The sequence below is a fragment of the Thamnophis sirtalis genome, unplaced genomic scaffold (genome assembly GCF_051295495.1).
Source record: "Thamnophis sirtalis isolate CommonGarterSnake01/CBP01778 unplaced genomic scaffold, rThaSir2_p1.2 scaffold_3, whole genome shotgun sequence".
In the NCBI taxonomy this organism is placed as follows: Eukaryota; Metazoa; Chordata; class Lepidosauria; order Squamata; family Natricidae; genus Thamnophis; species Thamnophis sirtalis.
Window position 1 is genome coordinate 124,159,512 of NW_028261383.1, and position 24,214 is coordinate 124,183,725.

The 24,214-nt window shown below is 41.3% G+C and overlaps 1 protein-coding gene across 4 annotated transcripts in view; it reads right to left on the reverse strand.

Annotated features, from left to right (window-relative positions):
* The window catches only part of ITGB4 (integrin subunit beta 4), a 106,584-nt gene that overhangs the window by 31,690 nt on the left and 50,680 nt on the right, over positions 1-24,214 (reverse strand). For all 4 annotated transcript variants that reach the window (XM_087709926.1, XM_087709922.1, XM_087709925.1 and 1 more), the window contains 14 exons: positions 23,216-23,380; positions 22,972-23,048; positions 14,388-14,602; positions 12,466-12,569; positions 11,910-12,005; positions 10,539-10,671; positions 9,631-9,741; positions 8,393-8,499; positions 7,540-7,573; positions 6,070-6,255; positions 5,138-5,241; positions 3,685-3,743; positions 1,785-1,808; positions 948-1,096 (listed from right to left, as the gene is read on the reverse strand). In XM_087709926.1, coding sequence (XP_087566052.1) covers positions 948-1,096; positions 1,785-1,808; positions 3,685-3,743; positions 5,138-5,241; positions 6,070-6,255; positions 7,540-7,573; positions 8,393-8,499; positions 9,631-9,741; positions 10,539-10,671; positions 11,910-12,005; positions 12,466-12,569; positions 14,388-14,602; positions 22,972-23,048; positions 23,216-23,380 — 1,564 coding nt within the window. The remainder of the gene's footprint in view (positions 1-947; positions 1,097-1,784; positions 1,809-3,684; positions 3,744-5,137; positions 5,242-6,069; positions 6,256-7,539; positions 7,574-8,392; positions 8,500-9,630; positions 9,742-10,538; positions 10,672-11,909; positions 12,006-12,465; positions 12,570-14,387; positions 14,603-22,971; positions 23,049-23,215; positions 23,381-24,214) is intronic.

The window sequence follows — 24,214 nt, forward strand, 5'->3', positions numbered from 1 at the left end:
ACTGTTGGAAGTTAACCGTGCAATGATACTGAAAAAAGTGACTTATGACTGTTTTCACTCTTATGATTGTTGTAGTAACCCCATGGTCACATGATCAAAATTTGGTATGTTTGGCAAACTGACTCATATTTATGATGGTTGTGGTGTCCTGGGGTTATGGTGGTCACCTTTTGCAACCTTCTGACAAGCAAAGTCAATGAGGAAGCCAGATTAACTTAATAGCCACGTCACCAACTTAACAAGTGCAGTGATTCACTTAACCACTGTGAAAAGGTAGGTTGTAAAATGGGGCAAAATTAACAATTGTCTTGCTTAGCAATGGACATTTGGAGTTCAATTGTGATCGTAAGTTGAGGACTATCTGTTTCACTGCTGACTATAGTATAAAAACAAGAACTTTGCCATGTATGAAATAAGACGTGTTCCTCCCAAAAGCTCTCAGACTCATTCCCTTGCAGCAGGAGTGTCAAACTCAAGGCCCGAGGGCTACATCCAGCCCATGGGGTATTTAGATCTGGCCTGCGGGGCTGCCCTGGAAGCAACGAAGGACTGGCCTGTGGTGCTTCTGCCAGCAAAAATGGGTTCCTACCCTCCTTGGTTTTTACTGGCAATGGTTGCAGGATGCAGTGGCAGCCGAAAACGGAGCTCAGGAGCCCATTTTCGCTGGCAGAGTGCTTGAGCCACCTCAGGAACTGACACAAGTGATGTCAATCTGGCCATGCCCCCTGACCCCCTCACTCCAAGATCAAACACAACCCTCAATGAAATCAAGTTTGACACCCCTGCCTTACAGAGAGAAAACTTTGTATGGAGAAGCATTCCATCACAGAAGGCTCCACCCACCCCACAATCGGTCTGAAATGGAGCAGCTTAGACGATAAAACAAAAAAGGAGGAGGAGGAGGAGAAGGAGGAGGAGGAGGAGGAGGAAGAGGAGGAGGCCCCTACCTTGGTCTGCAATTACAGTGTAGTAACCAGGTGACACTTTTAATTCATGGAAAGCTCCTTGCGAGACGTGCTTCTCTGTTACTTTGATAATTTCGTTCCTGGCCGAGCGGGGAGCTGGGAGCACCGTGTCCACAATCGTGTGGTCTTGCCTGGAAAGAAGAGAAACATCAGGATGCCTCCCCTACCCATGCTTTTGTTCTGCCCCCCACCCCACCCCTCAATCAGAGGCATACTGGCACGTATGGCCACATATGAGAAAACATGACAAATGAAGCCCTGGTGTTATATAAAGGAGGAAAAAATCATGCCCAAACTGATCAGCCATCTCAGCTTGTGCTGTAGCAAGATGCATTCATTGCCCACAAATGCCCACATAAATTCATAACTGCTAATCCACAGACAATACTGATCTAGAATACTTCTAAAGAGCCACGGTGGGACAGTGGTTAGAGTGCAGTACTGCAGGCTACTTCTCTGCCTGCTGGCTGCCTGCAATTTGGCATGCCAAATCGCACCAGGCTCAAGGTTGACTCATCCTTCCATCTTTCCGAGGGGGTAAAATGAGGACCCAGATTGTTGGGGGCAATACTCTGTAAAACTGCTTAGAGAGGGCTGTAAAGCACTATGAAGCGGTGTATAAGTCTAAGTGCTATTGCTATTGATTATCTGGAAAGTAAATAATGCAATGCAGAGAAAAAGACCAGCAGTGATAAAGTTAAATAACAACATCCTATTTTCTGTCAGGTAGGCAAATATTATTGCAGTAAAGCACAGCAGTGGAAATTTATTTCTAAGCCCACACCTGGGAGTTAGAGTAGAAATGAATGGTTTGTTTACCTTTTTCCAGCATTTGGCTGAATCCTGGGGAGAAAACAGATAAAATCCATAAATTTCATGGATTTAATCAAAAAGAATATCAAGAACTTTAATGACTGACAGACCAAATCAGTACCCTGTACACTTTATACCCAGGATGGTGAACCTATGGCACGCGTGGCATAGGTGGCATGTGGAGCCATTTGTCAGGGCACGTGAAGCGTTGTCCTGTCAACTGGCCAGCGTGCATGCATGTGCTGGCCAGCTGAGTTCAGCCATTTTTAAAGGCATTTTTCACTCTCCCCAGGCTCCAGAGGCTCTATAGGAGCCTGGGAAGGGCGAAAAGAGTCTCCCTCGCCCCCCCCCCCCCCGGAGGCCCTCTGGAGGCTTCAGGAGCTTCCCTGAAGCCTCTGGAACGAAAACAAATGGCCCTATGGGTAAGGTGACCAGACGTCCCGCTTTCGACGGGACAGTCACGATTTTTAATAATTTGTCCCGTGTCCTGCAGCGTGTTCAAAAAGTCCAGATTTTCCAAAAGAAAGAAAACAATTTTAAAAAGGACGCTGTTAAAAAAAAAGTTTTTATTTCTCTGAAGTACCGTTCCCGATGTGGCCTTTAGAGGGCAGTGGTTTCCCTCTCTCTGCTCGGCTTCCTCCCCTCCTGTGCGTGCGCGCGCTGACGCACACTGTTCTTCTGCAGGCAGCGTGGCAAGGAGGAGGCTCGGTCCCGGGCCAAGAGGCTCAGCCGTCGGAAGGTTTTTCTTTTTTTTTTTTTGCCCGCTTCTCTTGGGCGCCGATCTCCCTGCAGCCATTTCTCCCACTTTCTCCTTTTTGTCCTTTCTCCTCCTTCCCCCCCAAAAGAGAACGAGAGGGAGAAAGAGGAGAAGTGGGAGATAGTGGTATCCCTGTTTTCTGAGCTTGGTGAGCGAGGATCCCTCACCCCACCTTCTCTTAAGGAAAGAGGAGGTGTGGGGCAGATCGTGGGATCGCTGGTTTCTGAGCTTGGTGGGCGAGGATCCCCCACCCCATGGGATCACTGATTTCTGAGCTTGGTGCAGCAAGGATCCCACTATCCTACTATTTTATTTTTCTTTATGTACACTGAGAGCATATTCACCAAACACAAATTCCTTGTGTGTCCAATTACACTTGGCTAATAAACTATTCTATTCTATTTTACTCTACTCTACTCATTTCTATTTCAATTCTTACAAGGAGTTTAGCTTCTCTCTCTTGAAAATGTAAGCCAGCATAAGGCATTATAATGCAAGCTAGCCTTAACTTTCAGACAATTCATTTAGTGACCAAAGTTACAGTGGCATTGAAAAAAAGTGCCTGATGACCATTTTCACACTTAGCGACCGTTGCAGCATCCTCATGGTCACGTGATCAAAAATTTGATTTGGCAACAGATTCGTATTTATGATGGTTTCAGTGTCCTGGGGTCATGTTCCTGAAGGTCCCTGAAGCCTACAGGGGTGGGAGTGGGGGCTTTTTTCATCCTCGCCAGGCTCCTATAAAGCCTCTGGAGCCTGGGGAGGGCGAAAAAAACATGCAAAAAATGGGGGGAGCGCCTCCCATGCCACATGCACACTGGGGGTGTGTGTCACGTGTTGCATTATGGATGTGGCACATCCGCACATGACCCCCCCTGCACTCCCCCCCTTATGGCACGTGAGCCAAAAAAGGTTCGCCATTGCTGCTTTATACAGTTATTGTTGTAACATCGAAAAGCTGATCAGAGGGGCGTTCAAATTCTAGTACCTTCACATTCTAGGAAATTAGACAGTCTTCTCAGCCAAAAAGATATTCTCTCATTACACCAGTTCCTTGTTTCTCACCTATCATCATCTACTTTCCTATTTAAAAAAATATATTGATTGATGTTTCATTCTTTTTTCCCACGCCAGTTATGCTCTCACCTGAATTTTGTCTGCTGGAACTTTTGGAAACCTGGGATTACTCTGTACACTTCATTCAGCTAGGAAGAACAAGAGAAGGTCATTAGTCCAGCTCCTCAAGAGAACTAGCCCAATCCCTAATCCCTCCCCCATCCCATTCATGTGAGAGGCACCATTTAAGGATTAGGTTTAGCCAGTGACAGCACTGTTGCCTGGGAATGTCAGTGAGGGCTCCTTTGATGTCCCCATCAAAGAGCTTGAGTAAATGACCGGAGCTCACCCCACCACACAGCAGCACTCGGGTCTTGAACACCAGCTTGCTAACTTCCAACCCAGCGTCCTGACCATGTGAGACACCATGATCCATAACTGACTCAATCAGTGGTGGGTTCCGGATCCCGTTGCAACCAGTACAGTGCAATGGGGCCCGGCATCCCCGACATGCACGTGCACAGCACATGTGCACATGCGCAGCACGTGTGCACATGTGCACATATGCATACATTCGTCCTTACCTCCTCAATGCTCCAGCTGCTCAGCGGAGCATTGTGTAGGTGCCGTACACTCAGTGCGCATGCACGGAAGCGCCGAAGAGTTTAAATACAGATAAGGAGTTTGGGCGGGTGGCTGTGCCCCCAGAGCACCATACGGAATGGTACATGGTGCTCCCGGCAGGCACCGGTACGCCTGTACCAGAGCATACGACCTGCAACCCACCACTGGACCCAATATACTGTACATCAAGCTGGTACATAAGGACTGCCCCAGCTGCTCAGGTGCTCAGTCAAATATTAATATTAAAAGCTTTAAGCCCTTCATCTTCTGCTATTCATTTGATTTATATCCAGACATCACATCCACAACAGAAGTTGTATTAACACTCAAATCCAGAGAAAGAAATCTTGTACTGGGTTCAATATCTGTGCCTCCCTAGCAACAAATCAGAATTACAGAGTGTTGGGGCAGTGATGGGATTCAAACTTTTTACTACCGGTTCTGTGGGTATGGCATTGTGGGCGTGGTGTGGCTTTGTGGATGTGGCGTGGCTTGGTGGGCATGGCAGGGGAAAGATTCTGTAAAATCTCCATTCCCTCCCCACTCCAGGGGAAGGTTACTAAAAAATCCCCATTCTGTCCTGATCAGCTGGGACTCGGGAGGCAGAGAATAGATGGGGCAGGGCCAGTCAGAGGTGGTATTTAACAGTTCTCCAAACTACTCAAAATTTCCGCCACTGGGTCTCCAGATCTGGTCAGAACCTGCTGAATACCACCTCTGGTTTGGGGAGGATTTTTGGGTTCATATTTGACCTGACTAGTTGTCATGTTCTATATGGACTAAGGTCTATCAAAATCTATCTATTCATCTGCCAGAACTATGGTGAGGATAAAAAGGAGGAGCAACTCACACAGATATACACACACGCTTCCTGTAACAAGGGAGAATTAAAAATAGAACAAATATCCCTACTTCTTACATTTTCCTCCACGTCTTTCTGCAGTTGCTCATGTTCACGGCTATCCAGTTTTCCAAGGTTTTGGGTGTAGAGTCGTGCCAATCTGAGAGAGAGCCCATATGGAACTGGAAATAAGAAAATAAATTCATCAGAATTTGCAGCTGCCAGTCAAACAAGGAGCACAACCAATTAATACAGAGATGTAATGGGAAATAACGATATGGTTCAACTACAGAGCTTATTTTACACATACCATGTAAACAGTGATTAGAATTCCGAGTCACCTATAATTTTGACATAGAATTTTGCTGGACTTCAAAAATTAGAACCTACATCCTTACATCAGTTACACAGTGATTCCTTCTCTGCTTCCAAGTATAACTGTAGGTAAGAGGAATGACAGGAATTTCAGATACAGATACACCTTCTATCAGTGTCTTCAGATCAGAAATTCCAGAGACATCCCAAAAATTAAACTTACACAAAACATATAGGCTTGTGGTGCAGTTACATCTTTAAAAAGGCAATTGTACTAATGGTCATGAGAGTTCTCTGAAAATTTAACGGAATCTCAAAAACAAGTTTGAGGTCTTTTTGGAATCAGCCTTATGTTAAATCCTTTTCTATTCAGGCAGTTCTACTGAAAAAGGTAGCTTACAAGCTGCCATTATCTTTGAAAATCTTTGAGCTCTGTTTTCGCTGTCAGAGGGTTGCAGGAGACCGTCCCAGCTGAAAATGGAGATTGGGAGCCCGTTTTCACTGGTGAAGGAACCGTGGGCCAGTTCTTCGCTGTTTCCAGGATGGCCCCGTGGGCCAGATATAAGCACTCCGTGGGCTGGATCCGGCCCGTGGGCCTTGAGTTTGACACCCCTTCACTATGGTCACCATTAACCTCAGAAATAAGCTATGCTCCATCTGGCCCTTCTTTTCCACCTTGTAAAACAAGCACTTACTGATATCCTTGGGATTGAGGGCGAAGGATGAGTAGTCTTGCTTATGCACATTGTTTTTGATCTTCCAGTGGATTGTGTCTCTCCCTTTCAAATTACCACTGCGCACCATTGGAGTGTCCAGGTGGTCTGATGCCATGAGACTCTGCCTGAGCAGGTAGTGGTCCTCCTTGAAACCAACCATGCGACCTTCAGAGAAGGAAAGGAAGTTGGCATTTGTACTTCAGCACCGTGGATCTAACTTTAGATCTTTTTTATGTGTTAAATAGAATAAATAAAATACTTTTGTCAAAGGAGAAGCACCTTACTTACATTGTAGCATGAGTTTCCCATTCCCTTTTCCCTATTTCTACTTAGTAACTGGTGATTAGATTGTTGGCAATAAGTTGTATTATTGTTAATTTTTAGATTGGCATGACTTGAATTCCTAATTCTGTCCCTCATGATTGTTATGACATACATCTAAAGATACCTCATATACTGTATTTCAGCATGGGTTCATAGTGTATATTCCAGAATCATTATACTATTCTAAAATGCATTTCAATTCAAAGACGTGAAGTTTTATGTTTCCTTACATTCTCTAAATACTCTGTAAGGAATTATTTTCTCTCTACTGCTCAGAGAGTTAAATGCATAGGTTTTGATCAATGTTCTCCCCAAAATGAAAAGAACAGTGCTTGAAAAGTCCTATCTTCTTCCTGGCTAGGTGGCTCAGTGGCTAAGATGCTGAACTTGTCAATCAGAAAGGTTGGCAGTTTGGTGGTTCGAATCCCTAGTACAGGTCTCCTGCCTGAGCAGGGGGTTGGACTAAATGACCTCCAAGGTCCCTTCCAACTCTGTTACTGTTAACCAGCCTAACTGGATACCAATTGATAGAATTTAGACAGATAATTACTGAGCTGATTTAAGTGACAGGCAATTTGTATTAAGCTTCAACTGCTAGGTCCCCACCCCCCAACAACAACATACTAGCCTTCTTTGAATGTAATATAGGTAGTTCTCAACTTACAATCACAGTTAGGACCAGAATTTCCATTGCTAAGCAAGGTGGTTGTTAACTGAGATGAGCCCAATCTTACGACCCTTTTGGCCATGGTTATTAAGTGAATCACTGCAGTTGTTCAGTGAATCATATGATCATTAAGTGAATCCACTATCCCCCATTGACTTTGTTTGTCAGAAGTGGGCTGGGAAGATTGCAAACCCTGACTTCATATAAATATGGTAGATGCCGATTGACAGGTGCCTAAATTTTGATGACATGATCATGGGGTGCTACAAGGGTTGTAAGTGTGAATACTGGCTGTAAGTCACTCTGTTCAGTGCTGTTGTAATTTTGAATGGTTGCTAAGTGAATGGTTGTAAGTCAGGGACTGCCTTTATTGCTTTCTTTGGGTCTGGATCTAAGCACACCATTCTAATGCTATTATCACCTGTACCAGAAACCACATATAAATTCAAAAGATGTACCTCGTGCACAACAGGGTAGCAACGCCAAACAATGCTAGATGTCAAAAAAGAAAAGAAAAAGTGTTGAATTGATTTTAATACAAAAATGCAAAACTAAGCTTACTGGCAGGAGAATAGACCTCTCTGCCTGTTGCCCTTGTTTAAGTGGATGATACAAAATACATTGTTAATGAGGATGCCAGAGCAAACACCATTTAAGGGCATCCATGAAAGGCAACGAGAGAAGCATATTAACCTGGTTTACATGGTATAGGGACTGAACTAATACATAAGCTTAATATGACCTTGACCCCTTTGGATCAATGATGTAACTGATTATAGCAATGCATCGTACAAGTAATGCCTTTTCTACATGCTTATTTCTTAGGCGCTTTTTGATATGACTAGTGGTAAAGGATCACTGGCTCTCTTTCTCCATTCCATTTCATTTGCTCCTTGCCATTAATGTTGCAATGCCATTGTTTCTTGATTTTTACCACTGGACAAGTGTCTACTCCAACTCCAAACCCCAATGCCTTCCAATATATTCCATTCCGAATTCCTGTACACAGTTCATTTTAGGATAAAACAAAATATCTCAGATATATTGGAGAAAAGTAATCTTTTAAAATAATGATTCTCCTGAAGTTGAAGAAAGTTAGATCTAGAACAAAAATACTTGTTATCGTTTAGTCAATATAAAAACAGCTTCAACTAAAAGCTTATATGAACAAGACAGAAAATGTATTACATTGACCTCTAATTTTTACGTTTAAAAAATGACTCAGTCACAGGTTAGATTCAAAACATGCCACCAAAGCCTCCCTCCCTACCCTGCCCAGTTTTCCTTTGTTACTGCAGGTAGGGATTTTACCTTGCAACAAGCACAGTATTTCCAGCATAGAAGCAGCAGCAACCCCAGGAGTAGTATCAGAAAAATGAGGAGGGGGATAAGCCAAAGAAAACTTCCTGGTGGACACTCTACATATAATGACAACAAATAATAATAAAAATCAAAGGAAGCAATGTTATCTTTTATTTTCCTGGTTAGGAAAGAGAAGAGGAAAGTATTGCAACAAATGCTGTAACTCAATGGCAGAACACATGAATTTCATGTAAAAAATTCTGCACCGGCATCTCCAGATAGAGGTAGCCAACTGAAAACTTTGAGAATTCCTGCCAGTTCACAAAGATCAGACTTCTAGAGCCCAGTTTTCAACTCCAAAAGAGCTGGACTACAACCTCACCTTCAAGAGAGTGCATAGTGATGCTGTGCACAGACAATGAGTATTGGCGTCTAAAACTTCTAGAGGGATTAATTTAGAGCAGCAGAGTTTAGATTAATTGAGTGGACTATTTACTTTAAAACTTCAGGAGCCACTGGAAGTTGAGTCAGGGCAACTGCACTTATTTTCTTGCTGTTTTGAGATGTTTCTCTGCCCATCCAAGGTTGGTGAAGGAATCGAAAAGACAGTAAGAAAAGTGGCAGACTACAGGAATCACTTGCACTTTAACCTAGTTGGTACATTCCAATGACTCTCTGCCTTCTCACCCTAACCAACTTTGCTCAGACTGGAGAAGCTGCTTGTATGGGCAGTGAAATCTCTCAAACTAACAAGAAAATAAGTCCAGTTGCCATCACTCAGCTGTCAGATAACTCTACATGGATGACTGAGGATCTTCACTGACAGCCACTCTTGACTGCAGAAACGAATTTGGGGTGAAAGAAAGCATATCTCCAAATACCCTTTAAATCAAGTGGTTTATTTCCAAGATCAGCCTTTGTCATATAAAGTCCACTTGTGGTCAGTTCAAGCTTTCCTTGTTTCATCAACCCAATTTTTTAAAAGTCATTTATTGTTGCACTTGCTAAAAAAATGTAGTTAGGCATCTTTGCCAATCAATTGCAAATAATTCAGAAGACTACTAGTACAGCCTGATCTACCATGATGCAGCTCCATGAGTGTGAACAAGAAAACAGTGACCAACAGAGTTACAAAAACAAATGCAAAACTAGTTGAGAGTGCTTAGTGAAATCTAAATAACAGACCTTCTAATTTATCCCATCTGCTACTTCTTGAGATCCCACTCTCTTCATAGAAAATTATTTACCTTTCTTCTTTTGCACAAGAACAGTGTTGTTCTGTGATAGATTGGTGTCTTCTTTCCTAGCGTAGTGGTAAACGCAATCATCCTCCTCATCTTGGAAGGTACACTTTTTACCTGCAGGGTAAAAAAAAAAATCCATCAGATGTAATATTGACAATTTATGTTGGAAATTGCCGGGATCAAAATTCTACTGTTGCCAATGGAGAAAAGGGAGAAATTCTTTTTTTCCCATTTGAGGCCTGGGGATCATAAAACGCCCAGGTCTGGCTTATATTTTTCTCCCTTTCCCTCCATCAATCGCATTTTACAGCGCATGAAGCAAACTCCTCATCTTGACAAAAATCCCTTTTATTAATTTATTGTGGATTGTGCTCATTCACATCCAGCAAAGTCTTTCAAGGAAGGATTTATAGTCACAGACCGTAACTGGCTTGGAGAGCTGCCAGACCGATATCTGCAAAACCTGGCAAGGAGTCTCGGAGAGTCACAAACCAATTAAGCAAACTAATTGTCTCCTGCAAACTCCACTCCCCTTTAGTTCCTCTTTTATTTCCTCTGGGAGGGGCCATTCATCGTCCACCTGTGACCTTACTCCAAAGTTGACCCCTGTTCTTTAGCTGTTCCCTTTGTCTGGCAACTCTGCGCATGCGCACACTGGGAACAGGCTCCAGCTGTTCTTCTGCCTCACTGATGTCTGACTCTGAAGGCAGCTAATAACTGGCATACGACTCTGCCCCCCTCTCCGACACAGAGCCCTCATCAGAGCCTTCCCCAGACTCCAAGACTGGCCCATGTTCCTCCCCAACCTCCTCACTGCCTAAATCTGCTGCCAGCTCCACAGGCCGCTGGCGGGCCACAACAGTTTGGTTTGCATTTGAATATTAAACTGGGCAGTTGAAGAATTACACTACCTTGATTTAATTCATCCACCAGCTCAATCTTGAAATTGCAGTTTGAACATTTCTGTGCCTTCTTCTCTCCAGTGCCCCAAACCTGACACTGGACACAACTTCGGAATTCTTCCTCACATGCTTGCTGGAAAGCCTAGACACAAGGGAAAGAGCATGAGAAGGCAGGCAAAATCTTCAGTTCTAGATTAGTGCTGAGCACAAAAGATAGTGAGGAGTTGAGAGATGGATATGTATGTAAATTTATTAAATTTATTTGCTGCCCATCTTGTTTTGAAGCATCTCTGGGCGACTTACAGCATTAAAAGCATTCCATGGATATCACATAGAAAGCACCAGAAACAGAGATGGGTTGCTCCCGATTTGGCTGAACCAGTAGTGGCGGTGGCGGGAGGCTCCGCCCACTTGCCCGGACGCTTCTGCGCATGCAGGCGTAAGCACAAGTGAAACAGTAGTAAACCGGTTAGCAACCACCACTGATCAGAAAAGACAATACATGCCCCATGTACTTAACACTCTACCCTGTGAGATGCAGTTTTGTGAATGAAGGCAGTGGAGAAGAAGGGGTGAGTGAGGAAATCTCCCATAGGAAAAAAAATGCCATTATGATTGGGAACTGGAAGATAGGAGATAAAGCCTTCTGGAAAAAAAAGAGAGATTCCCCAAGCAATCTAACAGGGAACTTTTTTCAGGGGAATTAATAATATGAACTTCTATTCTTATATTTATTAAAATACACTTTGTATCACTGAAGTGCCTCCTTCAAAAACAACTGAACCTCCAGTAAGTACCGGCAACCCTAGTTTCTCACCACTCAAAAATAAGCTCAGTGGTGAATTATCCATTAAGCAAACTAAGCACATGCTTACGGTATCAGGCCCAAAGGGGGCACCACAAAGTTGAGAAATAAACAAAAAAATGAAGATTTGTGCAGTATGCACAAAGGAGGGGGCACAAAGATTTATCAGTGCTTAGGGCACCAGTGAGCCTTAATCCGCCACTGAATAAACTGCATAATTTATTCTAGCAAAACACGTGTATCTGCTTTGCCGCTTCTGTAGATATTCTTTAAATGTTATTGTAATGATTGATTGTTTGATGAATTGATTATTGTGAGAAAGGATAGGAACAGTTATTCCTGAATCCAGGAATAATATTGACAGATGAAAAAGAGCTTTTGTGGCTATATTTGTACAGATTAATATTTGCCTATGGATGCTGCCTGTAACAAAAATGCATTATGAAAAGGCAAGGAGGTTCAGAAAAAGGAACACAAACAACATATATTTGTACCATTTTTTCCTACTGCAATATAGCAAGAGTATTAATAGTCATAGTCATTTGCTTAACAAATATGCACTTTCATGCACTTACCAAGGATCCAAATTCACAGGTGGGATCAGCATGGGCAGTAGGGTAATTACAGAGGCATCTACCACATTCACACCTCCCCTGTCCGTTACAAATCAGCTACAAGAGAGCAAAGTAACTGTTCAGTTTTTTCTTCACTGCATACATTGAGGTAACAGAAGGCTATACCTGATGTTTGAGACAGATCTTTTTTCATTACCAGGGAACATTTAAAAGAGAAGGTAAGACCTTTCTTCTGTCTGTCTGCTTTTATTAAAGGATCACAGATTATATAAACAGCAGTAAGATCAACTGTCAAGCAGCCAATACCTCACTAGAGATCTAATGAGATCAATAATTCCTCTTAAACTGAATTGACAATACTGGGTTTCATCTCTAATTTACCCAATTTGTAATAACTATATGTTGGCAGATTTTCACATGAACTATCATATTAAACATTTTCTGCATCCAATACTGGATTGTGTGTGTGTGTATGTGGGGAATAACCATTAGGCCACTTTTATTTTCTCTTCATGACCTCTTCATGATAGCTCTTCTGGATGGGCAATTTACTTACCCCATTGCTGCTGACACAGGTTTCGTTGCTTGTGGGACACTCACAGCCGGAGCCTTCCCAACCAGGTGCACATACACACTGGCCCATGTAGCAACGTCCCCGGTCTGTAGAGACAGGTAGCATCAGCACAAAAACATTTAGAGCCAAATTACCTACATAGCAGGTCTGTTTTTATGTTTATATTTTTATTGAAGTCTATTAGCAGTGCAGGGGCAGTTCACAAAGGAATATGATACGTATCTCTTGTTCGGACCTAGGCTTCCTGATACAGTAAAAAGCACACGCTTAGTTTCAAAAACCCTCTTTTTATTTCAAAGACTTGAATTACGTTCATTCACAGCCGTAACGAGTCCCAAATAGTTTGAAAGAGTCCTACAGTAGGCTGCCAAAGTCCTTTGGGATAAGACTGATAAGCACCCACCTTTATCTTCTTTGAAACACTGCCAAAGACTTAATTGGTAATTAGCTTGGCAAGGCCACATGGAGCAGAGTCAAAATGAAGCTTCAAAAGGTAAACTGACCAGCATGAACCAAGTTGTTTCCTGCAAAGGCTCATGTGTCTTTGCTCCTCCTTTATGTTCTATGGGAGGGGCCAATCACCTCCAAGCCTTACTCCCTTCTGTCTTAACTGCTCTTGCCTTCTGGCAGCTCTGCCCATGCATACACTGGGAACACTGTACACTGTTCCTCTGCATCACTCTGGAGGCTCCGGAGGCAGCACATAACTCCCAGAAGGCCCTAGTCCCTTCTCTGCCTCCAACACAGAGCCCTCGTCTGAGCCTTCCCAGACTCCAGGACTGGCCCATGTTCCTCCCCAACCTCCTGGCTGTCTGACTCTGCTGCCAGCTCCACAGGCCACCGGCGGACCACAACATCTCTATAGCTAAGCTAAGCAAAGGTGACAGGTTAGAACAAAGGGAATGCTTGAATAGAACATCTTCCCCCCCCCCTCTGTGTTAGCGTTTGTGCATGCGTCTGATGTATTCTAAAATCCCTAAAAAAACATATGAACATTCAAAACCTTTCTATACACAACTAGGATTTCAGTTTGAACAAGAACACAACTGGGACCAATTGTCTATTTGCCATAATTGTATCTCACTTTTCTTCTAAGGAGCTCAAAGCAATACGCATAGTTATTCCTTACCCAAATTGGAAAGATCTATATAAGTGATCACTGAGAGTTGTCAATGCACATAACCAATTAATCATTCCTAAATTGTGAGATAGGATGAGTTGAATGAAAAAGACTAGCCAGCCCAGGGGGCATTCTAAAGTGATTGCACAACTCGCATTCTTGCAATCTCTATTAGAATTCTGGGGTTTCCTCTTGTTAATATTTTCAGTCAGCTGCACACTCCATAAATACACATGGTCTGACCCAGAAGAAAAAGTTTACTGCCACTATTCTAGAGATATCCAGAATATCTCTAGATATTCTAAACTTTATCACTGGGATGCATCATCTGGGAAAGCTGTTCTTAACCATAGGTCGGTTCCTACCGATTCAGACTGGTTCGACCGAGTAGGTAATAACTCAGCCAGACACGCACCTGAACCAGTTATTGCGCTGCCATCTTGTTTTTTGCTTCTGCGCATGAGCAGAAGCAATTTATTTTTACTCTGCACATGCGCGCATAGCATGCATCAAGTGCACATGCGCCCAAAGCGTGTCCCTGAGCAAACCGGCAATAAAAGAAGCTGGAGCCCACCCCTGTTCTAAACCTTCATCAACAATTGGACATGCCCTCAAAATCAACCTTCTTCAAAGGTCAAGGGCTACCACCAGAAACCCGCAAGTTGGCAAAAGCTACTCCAGTATTGCTGACCTCTCCATGAATTGTCAGGTAGTAGTTAACAAGGCTGTCTCTCAATGAACTAAGGGCAGAGTAAGCAATAATTTACCCTCTCCAAAGATTTACCATTGCAGAGGAATCCGGAAGTGCGGGAACACTGCAAGTTGTCGAATTCACAATACTGTCCTTCATAACGCTGGGTGAGATCTTCTTCAGAATAGCATTGACAGACCCCACAAAGGCATTCACCTTTGCCAGAACAGGGTTCTTTATGTCCAGGATATGTGCAGGCCTCAGTATCAGTAGAGGAGGCTGTTGAGCAACTACAATGGTCCCCCCGCCTGTCAAAGTGAGGGGAAGTCAAGTGTGAGAATGGCCATGAGATGCATAGATACAACATCTTGTACAGCTAAACAGGGGCCCAAGCCATTTAGGCTATTTGACTATTGGCAGAGTCTGGTTTCATTTTTGACAAATAGCATAAAGTGCTTTATAAATTGCTATATTAGCAGACGTTATTTGATTAGTTTCACTCTTATATGGGACTTACCAGGCATAGATAGCTTTCATATAGCCCCCTCCCTTACGTTTCATAGCGTCCAGTTCTTAGAGACTACCCAGACATGTCCCTGCAGTTGTCTTGGCAAAGTTTTTCAGAATTGGTTTGCCATTGCCTCCTTCTTAGAGCTGAGAGAAAGTGACAGGCCCAGGGTTACCTAGCTGGCCTCATACCTAAGGCAAGACTAGAAATCTCAGTCTCCCAGGTTCTAGTCTGATCCCTAGCCACTACAACAAACTGGCTATTATGTTACGTACTCCATATATTCGATCTTCTATATGTGTTCAAACCTTTACTGGGATGTGAATTCACAGGCCTGATAGACAGTATATACTGGGATATAGATTGAATAGATTGGCCTCCTACCCTTCTGGTCTTCAGAAAAGGTAAGGCTGTCCTAGACATGGCAGTGCCACCATCCTTTCGTGTCAGGTGATAGTAATGAGCCTTTCCAATGATTATATTAAATGGGATATATTACTCATATTGACCAGCAGATGGATTTATACTTCATGTTTGAACAATGTAATAATGGTTTTAGCATGGTTGTTTATTTGTTTTTGTTTATATTATTATTATTATTATTATTATTATTATTATTATTATTATTATTATTATTATTATATTGTTTATATAATACTAATACTAATACTAATACTAATAATACTAATACTAATACTAATACTAATACTAATAATAATAATAATAATAATAATAATAATAATAATAATAATAATAATACAGAATACAGAAAAGATGTGATAAAATCAAGAATGGAGAGTTGGCAGAACAAAGCACTTCATGGCCAATTTCTGGAAAAAATAAAAGATAAAGTGGACAGTGAACAAACTTGGTTATGGTTAACAACAGGTACATTAAAGAAAGAAACAGAGTCACTAATCCTGGCTGCGCAAGAACAAGCTATCCGCACAAATGCCATTAAGGCCAAAATCGAAAAATCCTCTGATGATGCCAAATGCAGACTTTGCAAAGAAGCTGATGAAACTGTTGATCACATACTCAGCTGCTGTAAAAAAATCGTGCAGACTGATTATAAATTGTGGCACAATTCAGTAGCACAAATGATCCACTGGAATTTGTGCAAAAATTATAATATTAAAACAGCAACAAACTGGTGGGAACATCAGCCTGAAAAAGTCACCGAAAATCAGATGGTCAAGATCTTGTGGGATTTCCATATACAAACAGACAAAATACTGGCGCATAATACACCAGACATCACACTGGTTGAGAAAAATAAGGTCACAATCATAGACATCGCAATACCAGGGGATAGCAGGGTCGCCGAGAAGGAACATGAAAAAATTGCAAAATACCAGGACTTAAAAATTGAAATTCAACGACTATGGCACAAACCAGCAGTGTTAATTCCAGTGGTAATTGGCACATTGGGTGCTATTCCAAAAGCACTGGAATTACATTTAAAACAGTTAAAAATTGACAAAATCACCATCAGTCAAATGCAAAAAGCCACACTGCTTGGACCTGCACGCATATTACGAAAATACGTTATGACGTCCTAGGCCCCTGGGTGGGGCCCGACTAGTAACCAATGCCAAATCCGGCAAAACAACTGGCCGCTGTGATACAATTGTATAATAAACACAACAGAAAAAGCATCAAAGCCAAAGTGGAAAATCCGTTTAGAACAAAAAATCAAAAAATTAAGTGCAGACGCTAGTAACTTAAAGAACATGCATGAGCAACGGCTTAAAAACAACAAAATCATAGATCGGCTAATCAGAAGATATAGATTGGATACAAGAAACATCAATGAAGCTGTAGAGATTGTAAAACAGCAGATAACAGCAACAGCTAGAAAAATTGAAAGATATGAGGCACGAATCATCCAATATAAACAAAATCAGCAATTTCGATCAGACCAACGGCGTTTTTATCAAAGTCTTAATGTGAATGGTGACACCAAAAGAAAAAAAAACAAGAAAAGCAGGCCACAGTTGAATTCTGGAAAGAATTGTTGGAAAATGCAAAGGACTACAACAAGGAAGCAAAGTGGATACATGACTTTGAGAAAAGCATTGGCAACAAACAAATGCAAGCATTAGAAATAACAACTGAGATGGTCAAAAATCGAGTTAAAAAGGTGAAGAATTGGACATCACCTGGAAAGGACCAATTACATGGTTTCTGACTCAAATATCTGACCAGTTTACATGCAATATTGGCCAGGCAACGGAATGAAATTTTACAAAAGGGCCAAATTGATGAATGGTTGACAACTGGAAAAACATACTTGATTCAGAAAGATGCAACTAAAGGAACAACACCTGAAAACTACAGACCAATAACATGCTTGCCAACAACCTTCAAATTACTCACAGACATTATTGCAGATAACATGGTGGATTATTTGGAAACAAACAACATCTTGCCAGTAGAGTAAAAAGGCAACAAAAGAAGGAGCAGGGGCACAAAAGATCAGCTTCTAATTGATAAAATGATATTAGAAAATTGTAAGAACAGAAAAACAAACTTGAATATGGTCTGGATTGATTACAAAAAGGCATTTGACTCACTGCCACATAGTTGGATCATAAAATGCTTAGAAACAACTGGCATTAGCAAAAATATTACATCCTTTACTGAAAAGGCGATGAAACAATGGAGAACTGAGTTGGCAGTAGGGAATGAGATCTACGGAATGGTTAATATCAAGCGAGGAATTTTCCAGGGTGATTCACTTTCACCTCTTCTCTTCATCATCGCAATGATCCCACTATCAGTAATCTTTAAAAAAATGAAATTAGGCTACCAAACAGCCAAAGAAGCTGAAAAATTTTTGCATTTACTATATATGGATGATTTGAAACTCTATGGAAAGTCAGAAATAGAAATCCAATCATTGACAAACACAGTCCGAGTATTCAGCACCGATATTTCAATGCAGTTTGGCATGGAAAAATGCGCCACTGTATCCATAAAAAGGGGCAAAATCACTGCATGTGAGGGAAGCGTGACCCGTCAAAAGTGCGAATGTCATAAGCGCGCCGACAACACCGCGTCGCTAAAACCGTGATTTCAAAAGCGCGCCGACAACACCGTGCCGACAGATGCACGATTTCATTTAAGGTAAGATTTACAGTTAGGTTTAGGGTTAGGTTGAGGGTTAGGTTTAGGGTTAGGTTGAGGGTTAGGTTTAGGGTTAGGTTTAGGGTTAAGTTTAGGGTTAGGTTTAGGGTTAGGTTGAGGGTTAGGTTTAGGGTTAGGTTTAGGGTTAGGTTGAGGGTTACGTTACAGCGCGCTTCTGTCGGCGCGCTTTTGTCGGCGCGCTTTAGGGCTAATTAGTCGCTCATTCGTCGCACGGTTTTGTCACCGCACTTTAGACACCGCGGTTTAGTCAGGCGCGCTTTTGTTGTGCGCGCATTTGTGGTGGAACCGAGGGAATTGAAATGCCCAATGGCCAATTAATTAAATGCAAAGAAAATGAAGCCTACAAATACTTAGGCATTCTGCAGTTGGATAACATCAAGCATGGAGAAGTAAAAACTATTGTCAGGCGAGAGTACACCAACAGAGTTAGGAAAATTTTGAAATCTAAATTGAATGGTGGAAATACAATCAAGGCCATAAATACCTGGGCAATACCAGTTATAAGATACACAGCTGGTATAGTTAACTGGACACAAGCTGATTTGGACCTTTTGGACCGAAAAACCAGGAAACTAATGACAATGCACTACAGTTTACATCCACGTGGTGATACTGATAGACTATATCTGCCCCGAAAATCAGGTGGCAGAGGATTATTACAAGTGAAGCAAACAGTTGAAGAAGAAAAACATGCACTGGCTGATTATTTAAAAGAAAGTCAAGAACATCTATTAATCGAAGTAAAGAACAAAAATCTACTGAAGGCCCAACAGACGAAACAAGAATACAGAAAAGATGTGATAAAATCAAGAATGGAGAGTTGGCAGAACAAAGCACTGCATGGCCAATTTCTGGAAAAAATAAAAGATAAAGTGGACAGTGAACAAACGTGGTTATGGTTAACAACAGGTACATTAAAGAAAGAAACAGAGTCACTAATCCTGGCTGCGCAAGAACAAGCTATCCGCACAAATGCCATTAAGGCCAAAATCGAAAAATCCTCTGATGATGCCAAATGCAGACTTTGCAAAGAAGCTGATGAAACTGTTGATCACATACTCAGCTGCTGTAAAAAAAATTGTGCAGACTGATTATAAATTGCAGCACAATTCAGTAGCACAAATGATCCATTGGAATTTGTGCAAAAATTATAATATTAAAACAGCAACAAACTGGTGGGAACATCAGCCTGAAAAAGTCACCGAAAATCAGATGGTCAAGATCTTGTGGGATTTCCGTATACAAACGGACAAAATACTGGCGCATAATACACCAGACATCACACTGGTTGAGAAAAATAAGGTCACAATCATAGACATCGCAATACCAGGTGATAGCAGGGTCGCCGAGAAGGAACATGAAAAAATTGCAAAATACCAGGACTTAAAAATAGAAATTCAACGACTATGGCACAAACCAGCAGTGGTAATTCCAGTGGTAATTGGCACACTGGGTGCTATTCCAAAAGCACTGGAATTACATTTAAAACAGTTAAAAATTGACAAAATCACCATCAGTCAAATGCAAAAAGCTGCACTGCTTGGATCTGCACGCATATTACCAAAATACGTTATGACATCCTAGGCCCCTGGGTGGGGCCCGACTAGTAACCAATGCCAAATCCGGCAAAACAACTGGCCGCTGTGATACAATTGTATAATAAACACAACAGAAAAAGCATCAAAGCCAAAGTGGAAAATCCGTTTAGAACAAAAAATCAAAAAATTAAGTGCAGACGCTAGTAACTTAAAGAACATGCATGAGCAACGGCTTAAAAACAACAAAATCATAGATCGGCTAATCAGAAGATATAGATTGGATACAAGAAACATCAATGAAGCTGTAGAGATTGTAAAACAGCAGATAACAGCAACAGCTAGAAAAATTGAAAGATATGAGGCACGAATCATCCAATATAAACAAAATCAGCAATTTCGATCAGACCAACGGCGTTTTTATCAAAGTCTTAATGTGAATGGTGACACCAAAAGAAAAAAAAACAAGAAAAGCAGGCCACAGTTGAATTCTGGAAAGAATTGTTGGAAAATGCAAAGGACTACAACAAGGAAGCAAAGTGGATACATGACTTTGAGAAAAGCATTGGCAACAAACAAATGCAAGCATTAGAAATAACAACTGAGATGGTCAAAAATCGAGTTAAAAAGGTAAAGAATTGGACATCACCTGGAAAGGACCAATTACATGGTTTCTGGCTCAAATATCTGACCAGTTTACATGCAATATTGGCCAGGCAACTGAATGAAATTTTACAAAAGGGCCAAATTGATGAATGGTTGACAACTGGAAAAACATACTTGATTCAGAAAGATGCAACTAAAGGAACAACACCTGAAAACTACAGACCAATAACATGCTTGCCAACAACCTTCAAATTACTCACAGGCATTATTGCAGATAACATGATGGATTATTTGGAAACAAACAACATCTTGCCAGTAGAGCAAAAAGGCAACAAAAGAAAGAGCAGGGGCACAAAAGATCAGCTTCTAATTGATAAAATGATATTAGAAAATTGTAAGAACAGAAAAATAAACTTGAATATGGCCTGGATTGATTACAAAAAGGCATTTGACTCACTGCCACATAGTTGGATCATAAAATGCTTAGAAACAACTGGCATTAGCAAAAATATTACATCCTTTACTGAAAAGGCGATGAAACAATGGAGAACTGAGTTGGCAGTAGGGAATGAGATCTACGGAATGGTTAATATCAAGCGAGGAATTTTCCAGGGTGATTCACTTTCACCTCTTCTCTTCATCATCGCAATGATCCCACTATCAGTAATCTTAAAAAAAATGAAATTAGGCTACCAAACAGCCAAAGAAGCTGAAAAAATTTCACATTTACTATATATGGATGATTTGAAACTCTATGGAAAGTTAGAAATAGAAATCCAATCATTGACAAACACAGTCCGAGTATTCAGCACCGATATTTCAATGCAGTTTGGCATGGAAAAATGTGCCACTATATCCATAAAAAGGGGCAAAATCACTGCATGTGAGGGAATTGAAATGCCCAATGGCCAATTAATTAAATGCAAAGAAAATGAAGCTTACAAATACTTAGGCATTCTGCAGTTGGATAACATCAAGCATGGAGAAGTAAAAACTATTGTCAGGCGAGAGTACACCAATAGAGTTAGGAAAATTTTAAAATCTAAATTGAATGGTGGAAATACAATCAAGGCCATAAATACCTGGGCAATACCAGTTATAAGATACACAGCTGGTATAGTTAACTGGACACAAGCTGATTTGGACCTTTTGGACCGAAAAACCAGGAAACTAATGACAATGCACTACAGTTTACATCCACGTGGTGATACTGATAGACTATATCTGCCCCGAAAATCAGGTGGCAGAGGATTATTACAAGTGAAGCAAACAGTTGAAGAAGAAAAACATGCACTGGCTGATTATTTAAAAGAAAATCAAGAACATCTATTAATCGAAGTAAAGAACAAAAATCTACTGAAGGCCCAACAGACGAAACAAGAATACAGAAAAGATGTGATAAAATCAAGAATGGAGAGTTGGCAGAACAAAGCACTGCATGGCCAATTTCTGGAAAAAATAAAAGATAAAGTGGACAGTGAACAAACTTGGTTATGGTTAACAACAGGTACATTAAAGAAAGAAACAGAGTCACTAATCCTGGCTGCGCAAGAACAAGCTATCCGCACAAATGCCATTAAGGCCAAAATCGAAAAATCCTCTGATGATGCCAAATGCAGACTTTGCAAAGAAGCTGATGAAACTGTTGATCACATACTCAGCTGCTGTAAAAAAATCGCGCAGACTGATTATAAATTGCGGCACAATTCAGTAGCACAAATGATCCATTGGAATTTGTGCAAAAATTATAATATCAAAACAGCAAAAAACTGGTGGGAACATCAGCCTGAAAAAGTCACCGAAAATCAGATGGTCAAGATCTTGTGGGATTTCCGTATACAAACCGACAAAATACTGGCGCATAATACACCAGACATCACACTGGTTGAGAAAAATAAGGTCACAATCATAGACATCGCAATACCAGGTGATAGCAGGGTCGCCGAGAAGGAACATGAAAAAATCGCGAAATACCAGGATTTAAAAATCGAAATTCAACGACTATGGCACAAACCAGCAGTGGTAATTCCAGTGGTAATTGGCACACTGGGTGCTATTCCAAAAGCACTGGAATTACATTTAAAACAGTTAAAAATTGACAAAATCACCATCAGTCAAATGCAAAAAGCCGCACTGCTTGGATCTGCACGCATATTACGAAAATACGTTACGACGTCCTAGGCCCCTGGGTGGGGCCCGACTAGTAACCAATGCCAAATCCGGCGAAACAACTGGCCGCTGTGATACAATTGTATAATAATAATAATAATAATAATAAAAATTTGCTTATAATTGTTGTGAGCCACCAAGAGTTCAATACGCAAAATGTAAATTGAATAAATAAAAGGTATATACTCTGTGTGTGTGTGTGTATAATCATGTGGATTATTATAAAATAAATATTAAGCATATTAAACATATTAAACATATAATTGCATAGATTTATATGTTTATATAAATATGTAAATATATACATGTAAATATATATGTGGACACTATCTAAAGCCAGTGGTTCTCAACCTTCCCAATGCCACGCCTCTTTAATACAGTTCCTCGTGTTATGGTGACCCCCAACCATAAAATTATTTTCATTGCTACTTCATAACTGTAATTTTGCAATTTTCCAATGGTCTTAGGCGACCCCTGTGAAAGGGTCATTCGACCCCCAAAGGGGTCGTGACCACAGGTTGAGAACCGCTGATCTAAATAGCAGTTAGTATGAAAAAAAACTTTTTGAGGGGCAAGAAGAGAATCAACCCTCCTATCAGTTTCTCCAATTCATCTACTTCTTGTTCTTCGAGAAGAAAAGCATAACCTTTCTGACAGAGGAAAGACAATGGGCCCCACACTGAAAGAAAAACCTAATTGTAATACTTGCCAGCCTTGATTGCACACACATTGTCCGCAAACAAAATTTCCCTGGGAATTGCACTTTGATGATCTAACCTCCTGAGTCTGCAAACAAGCAAAAAGTCATTACTGGATCATTGTAGACACAGAACATCCTTTAAGCTTACAATTTCTATTAGTAAAAATTGATCAGACCAGGGTTAAATTTCTTGTATCCAGGTCTAGAACAATTCTTGGAACTGCAAATCAAAGAGGAGGAAACAACAACCTACCTTTTCACAGGAGCAGGTGTCGCAGAGAATTGAGGCATCAATCTCTACTTTGTCACTGAAAGAGGAGGGCTTAATGTGGATAATACCTTTCCGTTCCTTCTCTGGGAGATCACAGACATGCTTGTCAGCAAAATCCTTAGCTTTCAAATTCACATTGAAAGTTGTCTGGAGAGAAGAGAGAAACCTGTGTTTTTTTCTGGATTCATTTAGAAAAAAGAAGCAACTTTATCCACAAATGTGAGAAATGAAAGACTAGAGACAGATCTATTGGAGGGTCCTGACGTCCACTGGATAGTTTGTTTTATTACTGCAAAGCTCTTTATTTTTAGCACGGCTAATTGAGGACCAATAGGAATCAAAATCCAAAGTAACTAGTAGATTCTTTCCATCTGAATTAGTTCAAAAGCTGAATGAATGGATCAAATTCCTCTCTTGAATTTGAAAAGAGGATGCAAGAAGTACAGTTTCCAAAACTATTCTTACTAGCTGCTTTCCCTCTCAGTCTCTCAAGTACAGCTAGGATGGAGAAATGATGTTCACCAGGTGGCTGGCAAGGCCTATACAGACACAGAATGTTCTGCCTCAGGTTGGACAGACATGTGTGGGCACCATTGTTGCAGCATTTGCAGCTCTGGCTTTGCAGAGTGCTTGCTTCTCTTGTGTTATGGTTGCCCTTCTACTTTCAAATGTCTGGCAGCCTTGTTGGATCAACGTGCCCCATGTCGATCGGCCTTGTGCCAGGATTTCCCAGGAGTAATAACAATACTAAGGATGATGATTGATGTTCGTCCATTGTGTTCAAGGAGGACCATGACATCTATTGGGTTGCAGGCTGTCCATGGTGTGTCCGCAGGTGGCTGGCAAGGCCTATATGGGCATGAAATGTTTTGCCACATGTTAGGCAGACATGTGTGGGCACCATTATTGCAGCATTTGCAGCTCTGGCTTTGTGGAGTGCTCGCTTCTCTTCTGCCATGGTTGTCCTTCTGTCCTCAAATG